The following is a 20810-nucleotide window of genomic DNA, read 5'->3' on the forward strand; positions in this document are numbered from 1 at the left end:
TATATTGTAAGCTACCTGGAGAATTTTAATGAAATTTCACTACATAAATGCAGAAAATAAACAAACAATTACATAATGGATTGTCTCCAACTAGCATCTTCTCTGAGCAGACCCACTGAAATCAATGAGCTGATGTCAGTAATGTTTATTCTGTATGACCTACACAGGAGATGACCCCAGAGCCTGCCTTCGGAACTTACCCATGCCTCCTTGTTTGTTTTTACAGTGATAAGCATCCTTTGGAAAAATACGTGTATTATCGACACTGATGGCAAATCCATTTCGTTGCATTTCTTGACCACTGCTATGATCCTGAACCAAAAGAGGTCATTTTCATTGCAAAGGGAAGCCACCTCATAAGCTCCTTCATAAAGGATTCCCCCAGAGACACCATCAAAGGAGGTCAACCGTGCTCCAGGGACGATGATGCACTCGCCTTCCTGCCCCCTGCAACCACGCACACCATTGTGGAGGCGACAAATCTCTCCCAACTGGCAGCTAGTTCCCTCACAGACCAGTTGGCCTGTTGGGCGACAAGTGCAGCTGGTTGAACAACCTTCAAAAACAATAGTCTCGCCAGCCTGGAAGATTTATAACACACAAAAGGGAGAGGGAGATAAGAAAAGTGTAGTTAAATTAAAATTTTAAATGCACAATTATATATGATTGATACTAGAATTCCATTTGCAAGCAAACATTCAAAATGTATATTTACAGAACCAAAGTATTTAAAACATGCAGCTATACAACTAATCCACCTTGCTGACAAAGATCTGTATAGTTAAAGCTATGGTTTTCCCAGTAGTGAGGTATGGAAGTGAGAGCTGGACCATAAAGAAGGCTGATCACCAAAGAATGGATGTTTTTGAATTATGGTGCTGGAGGAGACTCTTGAGAGCCCCATGGACTGCAAGAAGATCAAGCCTATCCATTCTGAAGGAAATCAGCCCTGGGTGCTCACTGGAAAGACAGATCCTGAAGATTAGGCTCCAATACTTTGGCCACCTCATGAGAAGAGAAGACTCCCTGGAAAAGACCCTGATGTTGGGAAAGATGGAGGGCACAAGGAGAAGGGGACCACAGAAGATGAGATGGTTGGAGAGTGTTCTTGAAGCTACCAGCATGAGTTTGACCAAACTGTGGGAGGCAGTGGAAGACAGGATTGTCTGGTGTGCTCTGGTCCATGGGGTCACAAAGAGTCGGACATGACTAAACGACTAAACAACAACAACATACAACTATACAACTATATCCATAAGGGTATGTCAATGCAACATAAATGATAAACAGATAATAAAATAGATACTAAAAGAGGTCACATTTACTTGAATTAGCATTAAATCAATTTCAACCCTGACTATGCTATGTTCTCTCTTCATATATTGCACTTCTTTCCCTATGTCCCTTCCTGCTCTGCTCCATCAGCTTTGCTTGTCCAGAGGTTCTCCCCAACTTGTCTCATTCTCTCTCCATCACTCTGAAGGCTTGGCCTTTCTCAGCAACCCTTTCTCCTCATCTACTCTATGTGACCCTAGGGTGAGAATGAGAAGGTGCCACAGACATGTCTTCTTTTTCTGGTGGCCAATGCATGAGCGGCCATCTTAAGGAGGTAAGACAAATTAGCTCTTTGGGTTTGCTTAGAGTGTTATTCATGGACACCACCACTTTCACTGTACTTACCTTTATGTAGCGCCCATCATGCGAACAGCCGCAGTTCCCCACTGCCACACACTTGTCTCCGTCAAACAGGTAGCCATAATCACACTGGCAACCTTCAAAGCATTGTTTTGTGCACCGGCCTGGAGTGGATAAGCTGGTGCAAGTGAAATCACAGGTCTTTGTACACAACTCGTAGTGGCTGTTGGATGGGCAAGTGAGAGCTGAAAAAGAAGGGAGAGGAGACAAGTGATGAAAGGAGACGGCGATGGTTCAGACACATATAGAACGTTAGCTAAGCATTCTTAAGTTAGGGGGCAGGGGAGAGATCACCTATATTCATTGGGGTGTATGATAAATAGAAGTTCAATAAAACACCATTTTTAAAATTTGTGGAAACCTGCCCACCCATACATGCAGAAGCCCCACCTATGCCTGCCCCACACCTGATTTTGTATATGTAGAGTAGGCAAAGGTGGCTTGAACACAATGGCCTCACGGGCCAAATGGGAAGGGTGTTGGTGGACTTCATTTGACCTGCAGGCCGGAGGTTCTCCACCCTGATCTAAATGCTGAAGGTGGAACCATTTTCTATAGGCAACACATCTTCACAAACAGAGGCTGAAGAAATTAGCTTTTTATTTATTTAATTTTAAAGAAATAGCTTATTTTCTATGGGATCCAAATACAGATACCATTGAAGTATCTGTTGGCCAATATAACAAGATGGATGGGTGTGAGAGAGAGCCTTTTAAACTGTGGGGGACGGTATTGTCGTTATTGGTTACTATGTTACATATTCTTGTGTTTTTATATTGTAAACCACCCTGTGATCCTCGGCTGAAGGGTAGCATAGAAATTTAATAAATAATAATAAATAACAATAACGGCAGATTCCTGCTGTGCAAACTTACGGCAGAAGTTGTTTGTTCTCCAGGCTCCAATTGTAACTCCTGCAGCCTGACATGCCGCTACGTAGGCCTGGATGCTCCTACAGAGAGTTTCTCCAGCACCATTGGCTGCACACATGTCATACAGACAGTGGTTGAAGTATTCAGCAGGGTCCACCACGGAGTGACAGTTCTTGAAGGGGCCGGATTGGGCTTGGATCATTCCGCAGGAACTCTCCGGTCGGTACGGTGCTGTCTTAGCTGCATCACAGACAGGGCATTTATCTCCACAACCATCAGAGCATCTGATACCATCAATGGGAATCTTCCAAGAGGCCCCAAACTCGATCACATTCTGGGTTCTTTCCCCCGTGGGTAGAGTAAAGTCATCAGTCTTGTCTTTATTGAAATTGCCACATAGGCCATTGACAAGCCCCTGATAGTTACTGGGGACAGACACCAGAACATACGAGGAGGTGTCAAAAAGGACTTGAAGACCCAAGTTGGACTGGACAATGATATTGTTGCCTTCCTGGTTGGCCCAGAGTTTCCCATCATTTGTCTTCATGGGCAGTGTATAGAGCTCTCCATTCACCTGCATTAACCACAGAGAAGGTGACCATGGACACAGTTTAAAATTGTCAGAATTTAATGGATTTAGATACCACTTTTCAGGTAAAGAATGTATTTTGTGGTTTTATATTCTGATTTTATTCTGTGAAAATAAAATCTATGTGTATAGGGTGGTATATAAATAATAATAATAATAATAATAATAATAATAATAATAATAATAATAATAATAATAATAATAATAGAATGCCTCCCCAAGCAGTTTACAAATTAAGGGTTCGTCTAGACTCCCACTATCCTGGAAGGATTCAAACATACAGCAGAAATTTAGGTTTGTGCCATTCAAGTGGATTCAAGCACCCTGTCTCCCTAGGGCAACAAATTCACAGGCATTTTTTGCAGAGTAAATAGAAATGTATTAGGATATACACTGTAAAATATAATATTAAAACCATTTTAAATATCAATTTCCTTCAAAAAGACAAAAGCAAGCATAAAACGTACAATAAATACCAGCCCAACTAGTATCTCAGAGCCAGACCACACAATAACATTACTACAGGGCAATTCATAATTTGTTAGTCCCTTTACCTTTACCTTAAAGATCTAAAGACCATATTCAAAAGGGATCAAGGGTTTGCAACAGAACAGCCCTGCAGTGTTGCCAGTGGGTCTTACTCTCTGGTAGTTGCTGTCCAGTTGGGAGGGGACTTGGGATGCCCCAAAATGAATGCTTCCAAAGGATTCTGAGCCGGTACCTAGCACTCATCAGTTCAACCTAAACATGATTGGGTGGAGAAATCAAGACTAGCTTCCAGCAGCGTCATCCTAGTCTAAGATCCAAGCAGCTTGCTTGTTTCTCTAGTGGACCCCCCTAAACACCCTAAAACCCTAAAAAAATGAAATCAACACACCCTACATTTCCTATACAGTTCCCTTATCACTTGCATGTTTTTATTTCAAAATCATGTTTTATTGTTTAAAGCATTTACCGTATTTTTCGCTCTATAACACGCACCCGACCATAACACGCACGTAGTTTTTAGAGGAGGAAAATCTGTAGGCATGCCACCCGTAGGCATTCCCTCTATAACACGCACAGACATTTCCCCTTACTTTTTAGGAGGAAAAAAGTGAGTGTTATGGTGCAAAAAATACGGTATATAACAGGTTGCTGCAGGAAAAAAAATGGAGAATTGAATTTAATATTGGAAAAAATGAGAAACTGAGACAAACCCAGATTGTAAGATGGGGTGCAATGTACATTGGGATATGACGTTCTCCCAGGGACTCCTGCAATTGTAGAAAGTGCTAGTGAACTTTGCTGGCATTTTTACTACAAAGCCCTTTCCGAGCCTCGAGAGGAGAGGGTGTTGCGGGCAGGACCCTCCCACACTCGCGGGGGCTTCCCTCGCCCCCGCGAGAATTGGGGAATCCCTGGGCGTGCCTGCAACCCAGCCCGCCAATCGGCGGGCGAGGGGAGGCGCGGCCTGGGCTACTTAAGGCCAGGCACGCCCAGGGACCGCCCTCTTTTCCCCTCGCCCCAGCAGCGGAGCGGTTTTCCCATCCCACCCACCCTTAGGTTTAGCTAGAATTGGCCTTGCTATGGACTTCGGTTGGTTGCCGCAAGGGGCCTGGTAGGAATTTTTCCAAATTGGCGCACTTCCTGCCTTTTGGTTTTTTCGCCTACCTCGTAGCAATCGTCACAACTTTCACGGTATTGGCGGTTAGGCATTGGCATGGGGCAAATTATAGGAAAAAGGAGGGGGGAAGGGAGCGCCATCACCTTCCCCCAATGAGAAGGGGTAGTCCGGTAGAGGACTCCCAGAGGGGGCGTGGCCTTGTCTGAAGCCTGGAGAGGTAGGGCCTCCGGCACGCCCCCGAGCGGTGACACCTGTGGGATCCTAGTTGGCGTACTTCAACAGGACTCCTGCGGTTTGTGTTCAACCCTTCCCGGTCTCCATGCCGGGTAGTCGATAGAAGCCAATGCCTAAGGCCAATACCTTCAATTCCGTAATCAATAAAGTTGTGGCCTTTCACGCCCATTAACCTTAAAACAATGTGTCTGTGTCTTCCTTTCATCTGGGGGAGGAAACTTGCCACGCAAAGAAGCTAAACCCAGAACAGAACTTACCTTGACTTTCCACTTTATTGCCCTCTCAATGACAACGGTATATCCATGACAAGAGACCACAACCATCTTGGTAAAAGACTTTTCATTCTCCACCATCACTGAGAAGTTTGCCAGCTGAGAACCCACACCGACAACTTTAGCTAAAGTATAAGTGCAGGTTCCTTGGAAGTCGTAGGCCCGTCCATCAAAAGTTAGGTAGTGGGAGCCTGCGGCCAAACTGCATGTGCCAGACCCTACAGGATGACAGCCGTGGACACCATCCTTTATCCTACATTCCTCATGGGGCCCACAGGAGAAGTCCACGCATTGGACAACTCCATTGTCTGCACATTGGCATCGTTTCTGGCAAGAGGAACCAGGATAGAAAACCTCTCCCTTCTTGTAGTAGTTGCCCTGGTGCTCACAGCCACAATCGCCAATGGAGACACATTGGTCCCCACTCAAGATAAACCCTGGATTGCAATAGCATCCTTCTTTGCAGGACATCTCACAGCAATCAGGAGCTGAGAGACCATGACAAGTGGCAGGGCAGCCGTTTCCGCAGAGCTCGTAGTAAGAGTTGGGTGGGCAGGCAGGGCCTGGAAGAAAGGACAAAAACAGACTGTGGTGAATTTCAAGCTAGTATAGAGGTTGTTTCAGAGACATCGACAGGAAGAGGTCTGCAGGACTCTTTTGCCTGTTCTGTTTATGCAGTGCCATCTACTGGTTAGTTTTTAGTGAAGGCTGCCATCTGAATTCATATTTAAATCCATTAATGGAATAGTTAGAGAATATAGAAGTATCTCATTGATCATCATCATCATCATATCGCTTTGCCCTGCAGCACTTGAAATTGCTGAATAAATTCAAAATGAAGCCTGTTAAAAGATGTTACAGCATTTTAAATGCCTGGATGGTTTAGACTAAGAATCAGTTACAGATAGGTAGCCGTGTTGGTCTGCCATAGTCAAAACAAAAAAAATTCCTTCCAGTAGCACCTTAAAGACCAACTAAGTTAGTTCTTGGTATGAGCTGGAAGGAATTTTTTTTTGTTTAGGCTAAGAATGATACTGCTTCCCTGCCCCTCTCCAGGATCAACATTTAAAATTGGATAGATGTGAAACCCTGCTACTTGAATTATCAAGGTTGAAATGAATTTGACACTTAAATGTTCAATCTGAATATGGAGATCAGTAAATGCAAAATGCTTCACATCTAATGTCAAAATTGTTATATGCAGATTGGATTCCGACTGAATTTTTCAGGAGAATCTTAGCTCTGATGTGACCTGTATGTATCAAGTCATAGATGTTGCTGACAAATCAAGAGGCTTAAACAAAAAGATTCCAACTGGTCTTTCAAAATCCAAGGGTATTTTTAAAATAATAATCTTAAGCATTATGGGCTGTATCCAACTAAGTTTTACTCATTATAGAGCCATTGAAATTAATAAAGCTAAGGTAGTCATGTTCATTCATTTCAACTGGTGTACTCTGAGCATGACTAACATTGAATAACAGACCATAAGAGTTAAGACCTTGTCTCTGCTGAGGAAGAGAGAGGATCCTGTTACTATTTGCCTTTATATGATGATCTGGTACCTATTCAAATACTCTGATGAATGCTGAAATACATTTAGGGAGAAAAGAATCTAATTGCAAACCTCACATTTCAAAATTTGATGAATGTCAAGTTTATGCAGCACTTCCCTTCAACTCATGCACATCCCTAAAATTGAACTAGGGGAGGGGGTGCAGCTCAGTGGTGGATCATGTGCTTTTCGTGCAAATAACAGCTGGTTCAACCACCAGCAGCCCCAGGTATGACTGGGGAAAGTCCCTGGCTGAGATCCAGTGTCAACAATAGATGACGTGACTTATGGAAGCTTCGAGAGGCAACACTTACTGCAGAAAGAGTTTGATCTCCATTCTTCAATCTCAACATCCAGAGCCTGACATGCTGCCACGTAGACGCTGATGGCATCACACATAATTTTATGCTGACCATGATACTGGCAGGTGTCAAAGACGCAATCTGTGAAGTAGGGTGTTGGGTCAAGGACATCATGGCATCGCCAGAATGGCCCATCCTTTTTGATGAGGATGCCACAGTACTGGTCGCCCTTGTAGGTTTCTTTCTGCGCATCTCCACATGGCGGGCAATCAGTGGTGCAACCCGGTGTGCACCCAGGGGCCTCTCCAACTTTCCAGCTCTCTGCAAATTGGGAGATGCTGGATGCATGACTCCCATCCTTCATGGTCAAGTCATCATTGGGGTTCAAGTTGTTGTTGCCACAGAGGCCACAAACGGCATTGGCGTACGTACTGGGTACAGTGACTTTGGCATTGGTGTTCCAGTCAAAGGCTACCGTCAGGCCAAAATCAGTCTTGATGATGCCCTCATTCCCACTGATGTAAGCTTTTATCTTGTCTTCATGGTAGAAAGGCAGGTTCACAAAGACGCCATTAACCTGGAATGTGATGCAACAGGAATTGTTACTGTAAAGCCATATCTAATGGAAAGCTACATTCACACCATGCATTTCAAGCAGTATGATAGCACATTAAACAATTGTGGCTTCTCCAATAGGATCCTGGAAGCCAGAGTTTGCAAAGTGTGCTGAAAGTTGTTGGGGAACCGCTATACTCAGAGTTCTCTGTGAAGAAGGATTGCCTGTTAAAGCACTCTTTCAGAGTAAAAGCAGGTTAACTCACCGTTGCTGAGCAGCTGGGGATCCTGCTCTCACTGACTACAAACCACCTTTGCCTAGAACTTACTAGTTCCATCTTCAGGAGCTGCAATTGACAGCCCTCAGTGGGCCACCAGCTGCATATAATCCACAATGAATTATGATTGTAACTATGCAACATCTCTACGTGACGTAGCCTATACTCTGCATAAGAACAGCCCAGGTAGTTAAAGCTACAATGTCCAAAGATACAGAAACTATTCCAAGAGCCTCAGCCACCCTCCCTAGGGGTCCTGAAAGGACGCAAAGAACCTTCACATACATACATACATACATTTCCTGTGTCAATACCTGGATCCTGCGCGGATGCTCCTGGCTCATAATCACGGTTACATCGTAGACCTTCAATGTCACCACTTTGGTGTAAGACACCTTTGGGTTGCCTCGGTTGTTGTTCTCCACATTGACACTGAAAGGCCTGAGAGTCGGGTCCTTAGAGCAGAGCCCAACCAGCTGGTAGACACAGGTGCCCATGAAGTCATATTTCTTCCCATCAAAGGTCGTATAGTGAGGGTCCCCAGTTGCTGAGCAAGTAGCAGTGCTTACGGGATAACAGCCCCGGACTCCGTTGACCACAGTGCACTGCTCACTGGCTTTGCAGCCAGCTGGCTTGCACACCGCAAAGCCCAGGGTGGGATCACATGTGCAGCGGAAGCCACAGGTTTCATCAGCCCAGAACTCCTCTCCGGGTTTGTAGTAGAGCCCATTGTAGGTGCAGCCACAGCTCCCAACAGGCACACACTTGTCGACGCTGAGGACGTAGCCATCGTTGCACTGGCAGGTTTCCACGCATGGCTGCGTGCAGAAAGAGGGAGCCGTGCGGTCAGAGCAGCTGGCGGGGCAGGCATTGCCACAGAACTCATAGTGGCTATTCTGAGGGCACGGCAAGGCTGTAAGTAGGAGAACATCAGGAATTTAAAATGTGCTGAAGTCTCAACTTCGCAAGAGCTCTTGTTGCTGATATTGTATGTGGAAGCAGGAACACTGGGAGTTTAAATGTGCACTTACATGAAAGATACTATCCCTTCCCCAGGATAACATAAGGTCCAGCAGCCACACGGTCAGATGGATTAAACAATAATAGGATTAAACAAATTCATGGTGAATAGGTTGCTATGTTCTACCTTCACTGTGGGAGACAGAATGCCTCTGAATACCCTTTGCTGGGACTCTGAAGTAGGGAGAGTGCTGTTGCACTCATGGGTTGCTTGTGAATTTTTTTGGGCATCTGATTGGCTGCTGCGAAAACAGGATGCTAGACCTTGTGTTCTTATGACTCAGGTAGCAAAATGTCTTGGTCCAGCCATGCTTCTATTCATTCCAATAGCCAAAGAGATTCACGAAGCTCTGCTGCTAGAGGAGTGATGTAGTTCATGGATTTGTTTGCTTCAGATACAGCTATTCTCAACCACAAACTGATATACAAAGCAAACAGGGTATCTCATTCGAGGTTTTCCTCTTGTTTATGCTTTTAGCAATGAAAAAGCATGCACTTAGTGGGCTATCTTGTGCACTGTGGCTTTCTTTCCCTGCCTCTTTGTGTGGCGTCAGATATTTGTGGAGGGTTGGAAGTTGAAGGCCTGTGGACTATTAATAATCACTGCTGCTCTAAGCCATAGGTGTCATTACATACATTGTGTGTCTAAAGGAAAAGTACTCACCACAGCCAGAGGCTGTCCTCCAATCATATATGGTGGCACCCTCTTTCCTACAGGTTTTAGCATAGGCCTCCAAGGCCTGGCAAAGGATGTTCTTGGCTCCTCCATTGAGACACACGTCATAAATGCAGCTGTCAAAGAAGTCATCTGGATTCACTATGGAATGGCATTCCCTGAAGGGGCCTCCCGAGGTTTTGCTGATCAGCCCACAGTACTCTTCCTTTCCATACAGCGCCCTCTTGCCCTCATCACATGTTGGGCAATTCCCTCGGCAGTAATCCCAGCAAAAGGGGTCCCGGTCCTTGACTTTCCAGCTGCTGGCCCAGCTTATGATGGAGGCAGCCTTGGTGCCATTGGGAAAGACCATGTCGTCTGCAGGGTTTTGGTTGAAGTTTCCACACAGCCCACAGATGGTCCCATAGTAACTGCTGGGGAGAGTGATCACCAGGTGCCATTTCCAATCGTACGTCACTTGCAGGCCGAAATCTGTTTGCAGGGCAGCATTGGTGCCGCTTTGGTACAGCCTGATCTTGCCATATTCAAGAGTCAGTGGCAGGCTGACAATGTTGTCATTCAGCTAGAGGCAGAAAGGCAAGACAACACACATGCAGGAATAATTCCTTTGGTTTTCTTAGACTTTTTGGAGATTGTGCCACACAATCCCATGTAGTCACAACTGCAGGAAACAGGGACAGCCAGGTTGATCCTAGCCTTATAATCCCACTTACTTGACAGCAAGTCCCACTGGATTCAATCAGACTTGTAACTCAGCAGACATGGTTAGGAATTGTGTTGTTACCATTTAAGGAGTCGTGGCTCCCATCACCATCATTGTTATGGCTTTTCAAAAGGGGGAGAGGCAAGGCAGCAGTGAAGATGTAGTGAGGCAAACACACCAGCAGAGCCAATTCTGCTGATGCATTTGCACTGCACCAACCCTGCCACTATCTTGCCCCTCACCACAGTGACACAAGCTCAGGAAAATGAGGAAATGCTGGCAGCATTAAGATAAATTCAACTGTGTAAATAAGTTTTGTTGGATGCAATAATGGAATACTGAATGGTATAGTTTTTTGTAAAGTATGCAGGGATTTATGATATGTAAAATTAACCATGGAACGAGAAGGAGGGAAGTCAATGATATCTTAAGGATGTGAAATGAGTATTTTAAATTGTAAAACAGAAAATTTAACAAAAATTATAAAGGAAAAAAGGGAAAATGAGATAGGACTCCTGGATAATGAGGGCCTTTTAGTTATGTAATAGCATGATGGTCATTACCTCAGTTATTCAGAGTGGTATAGCAATCTGATCTGCAATCATTTGTTTCTCTTCTCCATCTTGACATACATATATACTCTTTAATGCTATTTTAAACTTTTGGGCTCTGGCTATATATCAGAATGAATTCCATTACACTCAGTGGGGTCAACCAACCCTGACTATTTGACATACCCGGATTCTTCCAGTTTCCTGTTTGTGGATGGAGATCTTGTAGCCATAGACATAGATGTTGGTCAGACGCACGTAGGACACAGCTTGGTTGCCCCTGTTGTCGTTCTTCTCATCGATAGTGAAAGGCACCAGCGTAGCATCGTTCCCACAGTACTTGGCAATAGTGTAAGAGCAAGTGCCCTGGAAATCAAACTTCTTTTTGTCAAAGGTTTGGTAGTGTGGGTCCCCCCAGGCCCAGCAAATTCCTGAGAAGTTAGGGATGCATTTGGCCTGGCCGTTCACAATCCTGCATGTTTCCTTTTCTCGGCACTTCAGGGATTTACATGGATCTGGAATGAAAGGGGCGAAATGTGAGTGATTGCTAGATGCAATTCGGGGGGATTATCTAATTGTGTGCAGCCAGTACGGTGCCCTTCAGATGCTGTTGCCCTCCAGTTCCCATCAGCCTCAGCCAATATGGCAGATGGTCAGGACTGATGGGAGCTGTAGTCCAAGAACACATGGATAGTACCATGATAGCCTCACGGCAATAGGGGAAAACAAAAAAGGCAAGAGTAACACATAACCTTCACTTCCTGTCCCAGTTTTATTGGGCTGGAATATCTCCCTGAACTCTGATAATGCTTCTTGATTGTCTGGGTAGAGGACAGAGATGTGTGAGTGTGGATAAGTCAAAGAATCACAGAGTTGGAAGAGACCATAATGATCATCTAGTCCAACCCCTTGCAATGCAGGAATATGCAGCTGTCCCATACGGGGATAGAACCTGCAACCTTGGCATTATAAGCACCATGCTCTAACCAACTGAGCTATCCATATCTTTCAAAAGCCACTACTTGTGCAGCAGGGCCATATTAAAGACAAAGGGAATCATATTACAAGCACCTCTGTGCCCTAGTCAATGGTCAGGGACAATGACGTCACCTTGAAGGGTCACAGTTTCCTCATCTCGTCCTTTAATTAATCTCTCCTTACCCTTATTAATACAACCCATGACTCCATCTTGGATCTTGCACATCTCATCAGCAGCGCAGTTGTGGGCCTCACAAATCACTCCCAGGCCTGGGATGCAGTGGCAGATCTCCTGGCATGCATTCAGCAGAACCTTCTCATTGGGCTGATGGGAAATTTGGAAAACAATAAGATATAGCAACAACAGAATTAGGGCAGAATCAGATCTACACTAAAGGTGTAGGTGAAGATGGCAAATAGCATCCAGCCAAGAGTTCTGAATGTGGTTCTCTGTTGCAACTGGACCTGAAGTCCATAACATTATTTACGAATACATGTCAGCTTCTAAATGCTCTGAAGCAACAAATGATGGCATGAAAACATTAACAGGTATCACATTTCAAGGAGAAACCCATTAATTGGTCGAGTCACCAGGGCTGGTAGGGAAAGCGAGCTTCAGTTTAAGAATGGTTTCGGTTTGGGAACGGATTTCCGGAACAGATTAAGTTCATAATCAAGGTACCACTGTAATAATAATGATAATGATAATGATAATGATGGTGATGATGATATGTTATTATTTATACCCCGCCCATCTGACTGGGTTTCCCCAGCCACTCCGCAACTAAGGAAGAGGGCTATTGAGCTCATGCCCTGCCCTGCTTCCAAGCACCCCATAAACAGTTATGTGTGTTGGAAGCTGCCCAGAGTGGCTAGGGCAACCCAGCCAGATGGGTGGGGTATAAATAATAATGTTGTTATATTATTATTATTATTATTATTATTATTATTATTATTAGCCTCTGTACTGAGAACAGAATGTTGGATTAGATAGGCTTTAGGCCTGGGCTCTTCTGTTTCATATATAAACATGGCCTTAGTAATTCTGTCATATCCTTACATTTAAAAATGCATTATTATGTCATTTGCTGCACCTCCTCATAACAAGGTCAGTTCATTTGTTAGGACTTTGTTACTTCCAGATTATCAAAGAAAACCACACCTCAAGACACACACACACACACACAACTTGACTCAGTTATTCAAAGGTTGTGGAATTCCCTAAGTCCTAGAAATTATCACAACAGCTTGTGACATGTGATTCGAAAGAATGTGAAACTGAGCAAGCACAGAGGTAAAAGCAGATAAAAACAACTTGATCCGTAATGATTGGGGACAGTAAAAATTAAAAAAATGTAGTTTAATTTTAAAAAGAGGGGAGGAAAATCAGGCTCAGAAGACCACCTACCTTGTAGTAGCGTCCATTCTTTGTGCACCCACAGTCTTTTGCAGGGACACAGCCAACACCATCAAAGAAGAAACCATCGTTACACTGGCAGCCTTCAGCACAAGTCTTCGGACAGGGTGCAGGGTCTGTTATCTTGGCACAGGAGGTGGGGCAGAGCTGGGCGCAGATCTCATAGTGACTGTTGGCAGGGCAGCGCATAGCTAAATTGGAAAAGAAAAAAAGATATTAGACCAAAAGGATCCCGGTGCTTCTTAAAATGGTTGTGAAAGACAGCATGTGAAATCCAAAAGAGGGACTAGTTCTTTTTTCTGGCTAGAATGTATCTTTGAACTCTGATCATGCCAGTACGTTTCCGAGCACAATTCAAAGTGTTGGTGCTGACCTTTAAAGCCCTAAACGGCCTCGGTCCAGTATATCTGAAGGAGCATCTCCTCCCCCATCGTTCTGCCCGGACACTGAGGTCCAGCTCCGAGGGCCTTCTGGCAGTTCCCTTGGTGTGAGAGGCCAAGTTACAGGGAACCAGGCAGAGGGCCTTCTCGGTAGTGGCGCCCGCCCTGTGGAACGCCCACCCATCAGATGTCAAAGCGATAAACATCTACCTGACATTCAGAAGACATCTGAAGGCAGCCCTGTTCGGGGAAGTTTTTAATATGTGACATTTTAGTGTATCTTTCATCTTTGTTGGAGGCCGCCCAGAGTGGCTGGGGAAGCCCAACCAGATGGGCGGGGTACAAATAATAAATTATTATTATTATTATTATTATTATTATTATTATTATTATTATTATTAATTTCCTGGATAGAGGATAGAGAGGGGTATAAAAGATTGGGGGTAGATACTGGCCCACTGTACAAAAATAACAAATAACATCAATTGCTCCACCCATTTTTGCTCTGGCTTTGCTCACTATTGCCATATGGACCCAAAAAGGTTACCAAGAAGGAAACATGGTCCCAGGACTGAAAAATGGCTCCCCACCTCTACCTTAGACTTCTGGCTCTTGCAGGAACTCATTGCAAACAATTTTGTAGCTGGTGTGTCAGAAATAGTCAAGAGGGTGATCGTGTGTAATTGGAAAGGTCAAATGAATTCAGCCTTTGCAGAGCCTGAGACATTTTAGGGCTTTGCAAATGAGCACATCCCTCTAGTTTAGCCCCAAAGTGACAAGGAACCAGTTCAGATACTTCTCCCATTTCTCTTCTCCCATTTCACATCCCCATGAACGTTCAATCCCCAGTACTTACGACAGAAGCAAGGGCTCCTCCAAGGCTCGACAGAGACCCCAGTTGCTTGGCAGGCAGATACGTAGCTCTGAATGCTGTTGCACAAGACCTGGCTGTCCCCGTTGCCCATGCACAGGTCATAGATGCAGTCGTTGAAGTATACATTGGCATCGACCTTTCCATGGCAAGCCCTGAAGGGTCCATCAGACGCAGTGAGGATCCCGCAGTAGTGGCGCTGTTTGAAGATCTCCTTCTTCCTTTCATCGCAGACTGGGCAGCTGTTCCCAGAGCATCCATCTGAGCAAGATCCAGCTGCCCCATGGACTGGAACCTTCCAGGAAGCACCAAAGTCACCTGCATTGGAAGTTGTGCTCCCATCGGGTAGCAGGAAGTCGTCATCCTTCTGCCCATTGTAGTTCCCACAAAGGCCTCGCATCTCACTCTGGTAAGTACTTGGGACTGTGACTGTCACACGGTAAACCAGGTCGTAGCTCACAATGAGACCAAAGTCAGTTTCTATCAGGATTTTTGTGCCATGTTGATAGGCTCTGATTCGCCCAGCAGACAAGGATATAGGGACGGTATAAATCAAGCCATTCACCTGCAAGAAGGATTTCCTCTTTGAGAAAGGTTGGTTTTTTGAGGTCGCAGTGGAAAGATAACCATAAAAGCTCCTAGGAGGAACATATTTTATCCTAGCCCTCTCAGTGATGATAACCTGAAACAGGTGTGCTGAAAAGGGCATGTGAGGAAGAGTGTGTGTGCTTGAGGATGCTAGCTCTGCCCTCACCCCACCCTCATTGCTGTCACCCTTCTCAATCTCTAGATAGGAATGGGGGAGAAACTTGATGCGGTTTGCATTTAAAAGTGAATTTACATTTTCTGAAACCATATGAGAACCAAAACACCACTATCCTTGAAATTTTCTGAATTTTGCAATGCAGTTCTCTGGCCAAGTACAAAAATTGCATATACAGTAGCAAAGTAATGTTTGTATAAAATGCATATATTAGTGAAAATGACATATAGCAAGGGTAGGCAACCTGAGGCCCATGGGCCACAAGCAGCCCACAGGGGTCATTTAACCGGCCCACAAGCCGCCCCCGAACCAAGCCGCCGCATGTTGCACTAAACCAGCGCGGCGTGGCACGGTGACTCACTTCCAAGGCACCGGAAATCATGTCTGTGCATGCTGGAAATCATGTCTGCGCAGATGCAGACACGGGAAATCGTGGCCGTGCACACTCATGCGTGCACGCTCCGACCCACGGAGGGATCTCCGCTGGAGTGAACCGGCCCAGGCGAGGTAAACCTTGCTGACCCTTGACATATAAGAATGCACTGAAGTAGGAAATATTACTTGCCACAGTATGTACATTAGGCAAAGCTGCATGCAAAACTCAGTAGATTAGGATAAATTTGCAATAACAATTGCACTAAAATGTAGACAAATTTCCAGGACTCTCTTTTTTTAAAAAAAAAATGTGGAAATAGGGGAAAACTGAAATTAGGGCTGGAAGAAAGAGAAACCAAACAAAAATTATCAGATTCATTTAGGACAAATTGAATGACTGAGCAAAGACAATGTCTTAAGGAGAGAGAAAAAAAGATGAATGGCTAAAAATCATAGAATCACAGAGTTGCAAGGGACCCTGAGTGTCATCTAGTCCAACCCCCTGCAATGCAGGAATCTTAACTAAAGCATCCATGACATATGGCCATCCAATTGCCCATTCCTTATAGCTTGGACTCACCATCACTTGACCTTGCTTGTTCTGCAGTAATGTAAGTGTAATGCCGTAGACTGAGACAGAAACCATCTTGGTAACGGACACCTTCCCATTCCCCCAGGCCTCGTTTTCCACATTGACAGTAAAGGATCTCAAGAGCCGGTTGCCTGTGTTAACCGTAGCCAAGGTATAGGTGCAGGTGCCTTGGAAGTCAAAGGCCCGTCCATCGAAGGAGAGATAGTGAGGGTCACCCGAACCAGAACAGGTGGCATTGCCTACAGGGTAGCATTTCCGGACGCCATCTGACAACCGGCATTCCTGATTGGGGCCACAGGAGAATGAGACACACCCAATACTCCCCCCAGCGTGGCACATGCAACGCTCCTGACAGGTTGGGTAGAAAGTCTCTCCTGCCGGGTAGTAGTGGCCTTGGTAGTGACAGCCGCACCGGGACGTGGGCACGCATTGATCGCCGCTCAGCAAAAAGCCCTCGTCACACACACAGTCTTCGTGGCACGTAGCCGAGCAAGGGACTGAAGCATAAAAGCTGCCGCAGGTCTGAGTACAGCCTCTCGCACAGAGCTCGTAGTGGCTATTCGGAGCGCAGGAAAGACCTGTCGATTGGAACCAGTAGAAAGAAACATTGAGAGGGAGGAAAGGGCCAGGATGTTCTAGGATGGCATGCTGAAAGGGGTTATTATAAGCATAAGGAAAGTTCTCCTGGATCGCATGAAAGGCCTATGTAGTCCAGCATTCTGCTCTCAACCAGATACCTACATAAAGTCCACAAGTAGGACATGAACACAACAGCACTCTTCCACTGCTGATTCCCAAATATGACATGGACAGCTTTCCAACCGAGAGCTGGTCTTTGACCTATTCCTACACCTGTTTGGAATCCCCACTTTGCAATGGTAGCCTGGTGTGTGTGTGTGTGTTTACACTGCACACCCCCCACCTGGTTTACAGAAGTCCCATCTTTCTTTGCCTCTGATCATACAAGAACTGAATGCCTAGACTGGAAGAAAATAGGGGTGTGGGAGAAATACAATTCGGCTCTCATTTAAAGGTGAAACTGCTTAATTCATAATTTCCAAAATCGCAATGCAATTCTCCAACCAACTAGTATTTACAAAAATTGCCTAAATTTGGTGGGAAATTGCCATTAAAATGAATATTTTAGTGAAAATAGCATACCAAAGCTATGGGGAAATTACTTGCAAAAATGTGTTCATTAGTAGAAATTGGTACTAAAATGCTGACAAATTTTAATGGGGATTTCTCCCCCGCTTTCAAAAATTGCAGATTCCTTCTGAAATGTGGAGAGCTGAATTTCAAATTAGAAAAACTAAGAAACTGAGAGAGTGGGCAGGTCTGTCCATCACTTGGGGGGGGGGGGCAATGAGACTTTCTCAGCTGGGAAAAGTTTTACATGAAGTTTTACCTGAAATGGTACAGAGACAAAATTTGAATATATACTTTAAGAAGAAAAATAAGCATTGATATATTTGCATGTCATTTTAGATAGGTTACCGTGTTCTCTGTAACTCTGAAAATCTGAGGAATTTCAGAAAACAGCTCACAGCATTAGCACTTACTGCAGAAGTTGTCCGATCTCCAAGGATAGATGGTCACCCCAGCTTCCTGGCACGCTGCAGCATAGCTGGCAATGACCTGGCAGATCACAGCTTGTTGGCCATCAAAGAAACAATAATCGTACACACAATCTTGGAAGTATCCTTCTGGATCCACTTTGCTGTGACATTCTCTGAAGGGGCCACTCTTGGCTAGGATGAGCCCACACTCCTTGTTGAGGTTCCGTTGATTCTTCTCAATGGCTGACAGAGCAGGGCATTCTTCCGTGCCCCCTTTGCTGCAGCCTGGCACCTCCCGCACTTTCCAGCTCTGACCAAAGTCTGATGTGTGTGGAGCCACTGTGCCATCTTTCATGGTCAGATCGTCCTGCTTGTTGCCATTGAAGTTCCCACAGAGACCACACAGGGCGCCACGATAGCTGCTGGGCACAGACACAGTGACCCGGCTGATCCCATCAAAGATGACAGTCAGTTGGAAGTCTGTCTGGACCACTGCCCCTTGCCCTCTCCTGAATACGGAGATTCTGTTGATGTCGATGCTGTAGGGCAGGTTGGTCAGCAAGTCGTTCACCTAGAGCCCATTCAAAAAAGGGGGCATTTCAGAAGTACCTTTGTAATCCATGATGTTTCCCCAACCTGGTGCTCTCCAGGTACTTTGGACTACAACTCCCAGCATCCCTGTCCCTTGACTGTGCTGGCCAGGACTAATGGGAGTTGGGAGACCAGTAACCCTTGGTATGCATAAGACTAAGCAAGGCTACTCCAGAGCACGGAGATCAGCAGCAAAACCTACCATTTGTGGGGAGGAGGGGAAATTTAACTCTTTTTAAATTCTCTGTTAGGTATCAAGTATCTCCCCACTAATAATTCACTTGCCAATCTTAGCTTTCTGTCTGGGGTGAAACTTCTGGTAACACACAATCTGGGAAATTTGCCCCTGCCTGTTTTGTTATTTTGTTACTCTCACATCTGCAACCAAAAAAAGGATAACCCTCTGTACTAGATTAGTGAAGTAAAGTCTCCCTTAAAATAATAATAATAATAATACTGGAAAATAGATTCAAAAACTATTGAAAATAGGCACAAGGCTGCCCACTTCATCTTTCTTCTGGGCACTAGCCATGGAGAGGAAAGGAACCATGCCAGGTACCTTCATTATCAGAATAATCCCCTCCCCAATTCTCAATAGTTTCCATCTGTGGTGTTTCAGATGAGAAGTGGGGGACTTCATTCAGGCTGAGAGCCACATTCCCTTCCGGGCAACTTTCTGGGGCCACATGCCACAGGTGGGAGGGGTCAGAAGCAAAAGTGGGCAGAGCAATGAATGTTAATTTTACCTATGTACAGTAGGCTAGTTTCACACATACTCATATATGCCTCTCTATCTTTCTTCCAGGCAAGCATGATCAGGGTTCAAAGGACACATTCAAGGAGGGTACAAAACAAGTCCAGGGTAGGAGATGCCTGGGGAGAAGAATAGCAGGGCAGGGAGTGCAGTGTTGGGAGAGTCCTGAGGGCCAGGAAGGCTTGGTGGGCTGCATTGGGTCAGCAATGGGGAAGCTGCTTGGGCACCTGGGGCGGCATGTCCAGGGGCAGGGCGAGCCACCCATAGGGGTGGCATGCACCGTGGGGCCTCTGGAGTCTGCCTGCCTCCTCCCACTCAGCTGCCCTACAGCTGGGGGGGAAGCAGCGGGCGGACCGTTTTGGCAGGAGAGACGCATGGCTCAGGTGTGCTGCAAGCCTCGTGATGAGTGCCGCCCAGCATTTTGTCACCCCTCCCAGTGGTGACACCTGGGGTGGTCTGCACCTACCGCACCCCCTTCCTCCTCCCCTGCTTTTGGTTCCCCACTTCTATGATAAACTCACCGTGACTTTTGCGGGGTTCCCTCTGCTCATCACAATGGATGCCCCATAAACTTTCACCTCTACAGTCCGGGTATAGGAAACAGACTGGCCGCCTCGCTGGTCATTTTCGACGAGGACCTGGAAATCGACCAGGTCTTCCCTCTTCTCACACAGCCCAGTGAACTGATACACGCAGGTGCCCTGGAAGTCAAACTTCCGGCCATCAAAGCTAATGTAGTGCGGGTCGCCAGAGGCAGAGCAGTTGCCAAAATCGGTTGGGTAGCAGTTCTGGATGCCACCCTCGACCCTACACTCTGTTCCCTTTCCGCAGCTCACTGCCTGACAGCTCACTTGTCTTGTCTGTGGGTCGCAGAAGCACCTTTTCGTACATGTCTTGTCTCCCCAGAAGTGCTCGCCAGGAAGCAAGTGCTTCCCCTCAAACACACAGCCACAGGCAGACTTGGGGATGCATTTCCCAGCATCCAACACAAAGCCCTCGTTACACTGGCAGCCTTCCACGCAACACATTGAGGAGCAATTCTTGGGCCCAGCTTGGTCATTGCAGGTGGCAGGACATGGAGACCCACAGAGCTCATAATGGCTGTTCTCGGGGCAGGATGCACCTGTCAAAAGAGACAAGATCCTTATCAATAGCACAAGATTAAAAGCTTAGAAGACAGTGTGGGCCAGAAGCAAGGTGTTCTAGATTCTGCTAGCCTAAAATCCCTGCTAGAGCACTGCAGAAATAAAACAGGATAACCTCATATGCAATTCTCACCTCAATACAAGTGAAATAATACACCCACTATTTGCCTTCCTAGCCCATCCCTATCCAGCTGTTACATGGAACTGATTTTTTAATTAAAAAAAAACCTATAGAGATTCTGCTTCTGCTGTCACACTCTATTCCTAGAGTCCCTTCAAACCATCTCTCTCTGTCATAGTGGGGACAAGAATCTTCCTTAATAATGAATGCTAGGCTCAGTGAAAAAGTCTTCGTGCAGAGATCTGCAGAACATGAAATGCCCTGGCTTGACAGTATGTACCTCATGACATAAGGGAGAACATAATTTTTAAGCCATATAATGAAAATAAAATCTGCTGTGCTCTACTAAGCACCCA

General features: G+C 45.6%; 1 protein-coding gene across 1 annotated transcript in view; it reads right to left on the bottom strand.

The window, feature by feature from the left end:
- Nucleotides 1–20810, bottom strand: part of LOC309375087 (IgGFc-binding protein-like) — a 31267-nt gene that overhangs the window by 3412 nt on the left and 7045 nt on the right. The window contains exons 6-19 of the mRNA XM_081920469.1: nt 19710–20311; nt 17847–18414; nt 16273–16862; nt 14540–15119; nt 13295–13494; nt 12070–12211; nt 11095–11423; nt 9643–10216; nt 8273–8871; nt 7138–7702; nt 5254–5831; nt 2571–3141; nt 1681–1880; nt 201–581 (exon numbers count right to left, since the gene is read on the bottom strand). Coding sequence (XP_081776595.1) covers nt 201–581; nt 1681–1880; nt 2571–3141; nt 5254–5831; nt 7138–7702; nt 8273–8871; nt 9643–10216; nt 11095–11423; nt 12070–12211; nt 13295–13494; nt 14540–15119; nt 16273–16862; nt 17847–18414; nt 19710–20311 — 6479 coding nt within the window. The remainder of the gene's footprint in view (nt 1–200; nt 582–1680; nt 1881–2570; nt 3142–5253; nt 5832–7137; nt 7703–8272; nt 8872–9642; nt 10217–11094; nt 11424–12069; nt 12212–13294; nt 13495–14539; nt 15120–16272; nt 16863–17846; nt 18415–19709; nt 20312–20810) is intronic.

Source organism: Podarcis melisellensis (genome assembly GCF_964234715.1).
Source record: "Podarcis melisellensis genome assembly, chromosome: 8".
NCBI classification, from domain to species: domain Eukaryota; kingdom Metazoa; phylum Chordata; class Lepidosauria; order Squamata; family Lacertidae; genus Podarcis; species Podarcis melisellensis.